Below are 8,029 nucleotides of genomic sequence, written 5' to 3' on the forward strand. Positions count from 1 at the left end.
AATAATGTTTTGGTGAACAAATAAGGCAGCTGAAAGTTTTTTTTTTTATTCTATACAGAGAAAATCAGTACAGCATTAGAAATTATTTTTATACCCTCTTTTCTGTAATGGAGTGTTATTTTTTTTATTGCTGTAAATATTATTTAATAATTCTTTAACTTAAAAAATATTTTTTAACATCATAAAAAAATTGAAGTTAAGTTATAATGTTTAGCTAAATATTAAGTCTACAATTTTTTGGCTGTGTTTTAAAGTTTATGTATCAAACATCAGAAAATATAATTTGGTACTTAAACCTATTTTGCGAAAAAAATGAAAATAATAAGAATAAAAATTAGAATTTTCATAAACTTATAAAAAATGTTTTCTATTATATACAATCTTTTTACAAGTTAAGCATTTCTATACTTCAGTAAACGCAAACTTGATTACAAAACATTGTTTTTAATGAAAGAATGGAATAAAAATATTTGTAACAAAAATATTTTTTTTAAATTAAGCAGCAAAGAAAAATGTAAATTTTTATACTGAATTGATATACTTTTTTGAGTAACATTAAATGTTGGAAAACAAACTAAAAAACATTTTCGTTTGCTGAAATATAATTTGTTTTTGTAATATCAATACTTTATATCTAAGTACTGCTTACTTTGCTCATTAAATAAAAAAAAAGTATTTTCTAAATTTTTAAAAAGGCAAAGAATTTAAAAAAGAAAATAGGCAATTTAAGAAAAAATTGTAGTATACATACTTTTTTAAATAATTTAAAACTACTTAAATGAAAACATAGAAACTATTATAACTGATACGAATGTTAATAAGCTACAAAAAAAATATAATATCTAATTGAACCAACTATTCTTAAATAATGCAATTGTAGTGAATGCAGTATATAGTTGAAATTTTTAGTTTACAGTGGATTACACTAATTAAAAATAAATCTTGTAATTTTTTATTTGAATTATGAAATGTATTGCATTTTTGACTTTTCAAAGATTAATAATATTTCAACTTTAAATTAAAAGCTAATTTTTTGTTTAAAAAACTTTTAAAGAGGTGAAAATTATTTACTTAACAACCCATTTTTCTTTTTCTTCTTTTTTAGTATTTGGATTAATCTGGTTTCTTAAACCTTGCACAACTTTAGATGTAGCTTCACTTGCAATAATAACTGGTTTAACAACAGATGAAGGTATTTTTGAAAGTACACCGCCGACAGCACCAGCTATTCCTCGTTGATCATGATCTGTTTTTACAGTTTCAACAAGCTCGTTTGCAGTTGACTTAACTCCTTGCCTCAGTACATTAATGGCAACACGCATTCCTTCTGTCATGTCTGACGGTGTTTCCGCAAGACTTATTTGTTTGCTTTCATATCCATCGCTTTTCCGTTTTTTGTTATTTCTTGTTGGTGTAACAACGTCAGAAACCGTTTCAGCACTTTTTTGAATCAAATTTACAAATCTTTCCATTATTTCTAAAGTTGCACTAGCCGTTGAAGTACCAAAAGAAGCCGTTCCTTTACGAACCCCTCTAACTATTCTTCCATCTTGTTTATATTGTTGAATAGGCATCCAAACAAGATCTTTCATACCTTGAAAAAGCTGAACAACTGAATTCAAAGGACCAACTCCCCCTAAAATTGATGGTAATTGGTTCATTTTAATATCATTCACCCATTCATTAATTATGTAATTTACGACTGCATTTATACCTCTTTTACCTCTTACATTTATAATCCTTTTAAGAGTTAACTGAGAGTTATTCAAACTTGCTATGCCCATAAGAAAACCTGTTAATGTTCCATTTTCAACATTAACTCTTTTGCCATTATAATCTACCCGTATGGGTACTTCTGGAGAAAATATAACTTCTTCAAAATAAATTCCACGTTCACAAGTTTTGTTACATGTATCACTTTTGCTTTTGTCAGAGCTTTTTTCTGGAAAGTTGTTATTAAAACTTTGTTGTAATGATACATTATCATTTTTAGCAGTTCTGCTAGTAATTGAAGATGAAACTTCATTTGAAAACGATGTTAAAAATAGTAAAGTATCTTGATCTATATTAATTCTGATTGGTTGCAAAGAAACACGTAACTTGCAAGAACAGTCAACAGAATCAGGGACAGGGTTTTTTAACAAAGCTTTGACAGAGAGCATTTTAGAATGTTGCTTTGGGGCTTCTCCTATTTGGTTTCTGTATAACATCTTGTTTATAGCTGAAAACTGTAGTCGATCTCTAATTTCAAACTTTTCAACCAAAAGGACAGTTCTAGATTTTTCATTTTCACATTCTTCAAAAATTTCGTGCAAAAACTGAACCTTGTAAATTTGTAACTCTACTTTAGTGTCATTTCTTCTAAAACCACATGACCTGTTTGGACTTTTTCCCAATGGTAAGTCGTAATCTTTTCCACCATAAATGCACCACTCAAAATTTAAGGACTGAATTTCATACAAGTAAGCAGGTAGAGGCAGTTCAAGGGGACTTCTTAACTGGTCCTGTTTGTTTTGTAGTGGTCTGAAGTGATTTTCTATCATTTCTAAATTACGAGTAACTGGGAAAAAAGTAACTTGTGGTTCTTTCTCTTCTAAATTTATTTCATCCTCATCTATTATACAAAAATCATCATCATCTAATGATGCAGTTTGACTATAACTAGAAAAAGATTCATACATTCGTTTATTTATTTTAGAATTTAGTTGTTTTCTGTTGCCTTGGTCAAAGACAGATTGCATCATACGAGTACCCGCTGAAAGTGTATTTTTTAAATTTCCACTTTTATTTTTGTTAAGTTTTAAATCTTCAGTTTTTTCTATTTTAGCGCTATCTAAAGCTTTTGTTAGCTCTTGTGAAGTATAATTCAAATTTCTTACTGGATGCTGTAACTTCGAACTAAATTCAGTATTTGTGTAATTCTGTGATTTTTCCTCTAAGTCTCCAGAATCACCTTCTTCAATAAGATACTGGAGAAGATTAGCTATAGCTACCACAGAATCAGTACATGTATGAAAACTAAAACTTGCATTATGGACTATTAAATTGAAAAAAGGATATTTTCTGATTATATCATCTTTTTTTGTGTTGATTATTAAGGACATGTTCATAGGGTTAATGTCTAACACTTTAGCGAAATTCTTTGAGATGTTTATTTGTTTCTGTTAAAAAAAACACATGTTTTACATACTTTTAAAGTTGCAAGTAAATTTTATAACAGCATACTTTACTAATTACTTTTATTATAATATAAAAGTTTTTGATTGTTTAAATAAAATTAACTAAAACTTAAAAACACTTTAGATTTTTTTATAAAATCAGAATATTTCTAACTTGGTTTTAGCTAATTTTGATCAGTTATAAGTTTTGTATTTCAACTTTAGTCAATACAAAAAGTATTTTACTTATATAAAAAATATTGTTTAAAATAAAGTGTTAAATAATATGGATACTTCATAAAAACGTAAAAAACTATAAATACTAAAAATTCAAATTGTTTATTTTTTTATGCTGTTTTAAAGTAAGATTATAACTCTATTTTTCTCAACCTATTACTAATGTTCTTAGGTAGTATATGAATGAAACTTTTTTGTTTATAAAAAGTGCTTTAATTAAAATAATAACAAAAATAAGTTCTATTTATAGATTAATGAACAAAATATATACCAAGACCTTAAATTTTAATACTTATATTAATTATTGTTGTCATTTTAAGAATTTTAAACAAATATCTATTCAATTTGAAAAATTTGCTTAATTTAAAGTTTATTTTAATATTCTAAAACACTATTGGGCTTGGTATAAATTTGTACGAAAAAGATAAAATACAATTTACTTTTAAGTATCATACAAATAATTTATATAACTATAAAAAACATATATTTACTAACTTTATGAACTTTTGACAAGTATAGTGCCCCATTTTCTAACTGAAGCTGAATTCTAAAAAGTGGTGATTCTGCTACAACGTTTGATGACAAAGAAAACTCTTTTAACTCAAACAATACATGCTTTGTTGTATCTAAATTTTTAGGAATATATTGAATGTAGCAGTTTTTAAAAGATACATTTGTAACTGTCATAAAAGCAGGAGGTGTATAACCAAGTACCTCTTGATCCTTTATTGTAAAAAAATCTGAAATGTGATCAATCCAGGTATAATCTGACAATTCAAACCAAAGTTCATACAATGCTTCCTCAAGACTAGCTGCTATTAAACAGGTTTGTAAAAGTCCATTTTTTTCACTCTTTAGTTTAAAGGAAATACTTAACATGTTAAAATCTTTTGATAAACAAGAACTTTTAGGAGCAATTACTGGTTTATTATCAGAAATTATTGGATCTTCTTGTAACACATCATTTGTAGACATTTTAATGTGGTACAACTTAAAATTTTTTGCCAGCAAGCTAATATAGTCTAACAATGGATCACTTTTATAACCAGATATATAGTAAATGAAAGTATTTTCTAAGTAAAGACAAAGTTCATCCTTAAATGTTTGAATTTTTTTTTGCTCACTTAAAGAACTAAAAAATCTCAACTTTGTTTTACCTAGTTTCAAGTTTAGGGAAAAAGCATTTCGTTCAGAATTATTTTTTAGTGCTGAAGTTTCTACTGCTGAATTTAAAGAATTAGAATGCTTGTTTTCATATAATAATTGTTCACTGCTTAGATTTAAGTTATGGGATACATTATCAGAAGATTCTGTTTCACTAAATGATTTTGAAGTTTTATTTTCCACGCTTAATGGTTTCCACAATAATAAATCATAACATAAACGATTATAAAGACTCTCATAAAATTCTTTCGAGTGGAGAACTAAAACAACATTAGAAAATTGAACATCAATAACAAAGTTACTTGTTGACATAGCTTCATCATAAAAATGTTTCATTTCATGTGATTTGCACGGTTTAGTGACATTGTGGTAATCAGTGTTAGATAAAAAGTATTTATTTTTAGAATTTTCAAATGGTGAAGGAGCCCTGTCTAATTCTACATAATGATCTTCTTCATCTTTCTTAACAGGTATAGACAGTATACTATCATTATTCTTACAATTGGTAGTAAAAGTTATTTGTGGTACAGTTGATAGGGGTTTTGAATCAAAGTCTAGGTTGACATCATTTGATTGAAAAATATGAACGACAACTTTTAAAACATTATCTAACTTATTAGCGTATGAAAGCTTTATGTCTTTTGATTTGAGAGTTACTTCATTAAAAAAATATTCAGTGTTCACATTTTTAGATGGTGAACAAGTACAAACCATTAAATCTTTTAGAAGTAGTTGTAAATATTCATCCCTAACATACCTTACATGATATGGACTTTGTTCTTTTTGTGGACGAAGATCAGCAATTGGGATTAAAAATCTCACATCAACTTCTGAAAATGTGAGTGTTAAAGTTGTATTATATATTACTTCATTATTTCTGTCCTCATTTGATGTACTACTTTGAAATTTATTGAAATCAATCAAAAAAAAGTATTTCAAACGATTAGTTATGGTTAAGTCTAGTTCACTTAAAAAGTCAGATATTTGTGAGGTAAGAGTTATTTTAGACTCATTATATCTTTTGATTGTGTACAACTCTAACCTAAAATTTGGATTATCTTCAGCAGTTTCTTTAAACTTAAACAAAGGTGAAAACATATAAAGACTGTTTTCATAATCAAAATAATCCTTGCACAAATTTAAACAATTTTTTAAATTTATACATTCAATAAAGTTAGCATTGAAACAGGAAATGTTTATCTTGGTAGTAGAACACTCTTGGCTTGAAAGAGAGCTTTTACTGATTACATTGCAGGTAAATGAATTAATAGTAAAACACAAGTTATCAAATCCATTACAAAGTTCAGACAATTTAACTTGTTGTTCTTCAACTTCTTTGTTATTGTACAATTTATTTCTAAAAATATATTTTGACTTGGTCAAAAAGTTGTTGGTTAAAGTTGGAAAACTTTCAAAATGTAATTTATTTTTCTTTATTTGATCTTTTATATCATCAGGATTAGAATGTAGAACTATAAATGCAAAATTTGTTAGCTTAACATTAACTTTTAATGATGTATCAGCATTTTGAAGAAAACTGGGGTCATTGTGGTCGCATGTAACTGCATTTAAACTCATCTGAGAAGACATCATTGTACAAAAACTTTTTTCACTTTTACTGTCATAAGATTTAGTCATACAACTTTTAGTATTGTACTTGACTGAATCTTCCATTGAAAGTGAATAAAACTTGTTATCTGATATACTATTACTATCAAAATCCAAAAATGTAGTATCTTTTTTATTTTCAAGGCTATTTTTATGGAAAATAAAATCGTTTTGTATATTTTTAAAATCCAGAGGGTTAATCACTTTGTTTTTGCACAAATTCAAGTCACTTAAACATTGATCATTTACAGAATCAACTTGTTTTTCTTCAGTGTCAAAACTAGTTACAGAGCTTGTAAATTCTAAGAGCTTTTCTAAATAATACGGACTTAAGATACTACAACAAGAACCAATGTATACTTCAGCAAAGACACTTAAATAATCTGAACTTTTATTTGACTTAAAGGAAACTTTAGCTTCCTGGCTGTCATGAAATCTTGCTATTTCAATAACTTTGGTTTTGTCTTCCTGACTTGCAGTAAAACTATTTAGCTCTTCAAAAGTATCATGAAACTCATCTGAATCATGACTCTTAGATAATTGCTTTTCTCGAAGTTCCATAAGGACCAAACACCCATCTATTTCAATATGCTTACAACCTTTAAATTCAACACCAAAGTTTGTGTTACAATTTTCTCCTGAAATTTCACAGTCTTTATTATTCATGAGGAGTTCATCAAAAAATTTTATACTAGGAAAAAAAAAGTTTATTCCACTGCAACTACTCTTTTCATCATCCAGAACTTGTAATTTAATATTAATGTCTGTAACTTTAATATGGCAGCGTGATAGCAAATCCATTATATTTTCTGAAAATCCTTCTAAAGAATTATACTTAGATACTTCTTTTTCATCAAACTTTTGTATCTCAAAATGTTTTCTTGTAAATTCCATTGAAGCAGTCATTGCACTTAAAGGTTTGCATATTGAGCTAGTAAGGTTTTTAGGGCTGGATATCACTTTTTTTGGTTGTAAAACTAGAAACAGACCATTAATTTCAGCTCCAAAGTTTTCTTTCTGTAAATCATTTCTACTATTAAAAATATCTGCCCAAGGTATTGACAACTTAATTTGCTTTACTTTACCTTCAACTAGTTCAAAAGGTATACTAGAGGCTTCAAGTAAATCATTTATAGTCGTGAGTTTAAGATTTAAATCACACACAGTACATAAACCTTTGCTTAATTCTATAGTTAAAGAGTCTGTTTCAATCTCACCTTCTATGTATTGTTTCAGAGTATTTTGAATCACATACTTGCAAAACTTTTTTTTGAAGTCAAACATTTTTATAAGATCATTAAATAATAAATTTTATTAGTTCAAACGCTGAAAATAATAAACTGAATAAATAATATTACAAAAAAAAATTAATAATTTTTTATGATGTTATACAAAAATTTAATTTATATAAACAGTACTACTTATATGTACTGGTAGATAACATTTGTAAACCTTTTAATTAGTAAAACAAAAAACTGAAAAATGAAAGAATTTTAAAATGTTTGAACATAATTTGAGCATTTTGCCAATGCATTTATTATAAATAGCTAGTTTATTTGAGAGGTTTTAAAGTAGGGGATAAATATTTAAGTATTTGTTTTTTTTTTAAATGGTAAAACTATATTTTTAGTACAATAAAGTTCAAAACTTGGGTATTCACACGTTTGCACACTTAAGTTTTCACATCATTAATTTCAAAACTTTGACAAAATCTGTTTTTTTTTAGATTTGTAATTGTAAGGCTTGTGTAAAAATTTTTATTTATAATATAGTGCATATATTCATAAAAATTTTGACAAGTTTATACTTAGGAGATAGAATTAGCACATTTCATTTTTCGTTAACACTAAATAAATAAAAAA

At 26.6% G+C, this 8,029-nt stretch overlaps 1 protein-coding gene across 1 annotated transcript; it reads right to left on the reverse strand.

The window, feature by feature from the left end:
- Window positions 1-600: 600 nt before the first annotated feature.
- LOC145849622 (autophagy-related protein 2 homolog A-like) lies at window positions 601-7,489 on the reverse strand. Its single transcript, XM_082954598.1, has 2 exons — window positions 3,891-7,489; window positions 601-3,161 (listed from the first exon to the last, which is right to left on the reverse strand). Exons 1-2 carry the CDS (start codon window positions 7,449-7,451, stop codon window positions 1,068-1,070), a joined length of 5,655 nt encoding a protein of 1,884 aa, XP_082810724.1. The 5' UTR covers window positions 7,452-7,489; the 3' UTR covers window positions 601-1,067.
- Window positions 7,490-8,029: the final 540 nt, after the last annotated feature.

Source organism: Thalia democratica, chromosome 2 (genome assembly GCF_965202585.1).
Source record: "Thalia democratica chromosome 2, ktThaDemo2.hap1.1, whole genome shotgun sequence".
Classification (NCBI taxonomy): domain Eukaryota; kingdom Metazoa; phylum Chordata; class Thaliacea; order Salpida; family Salpidae; genus Thalia; species Thalia democratica.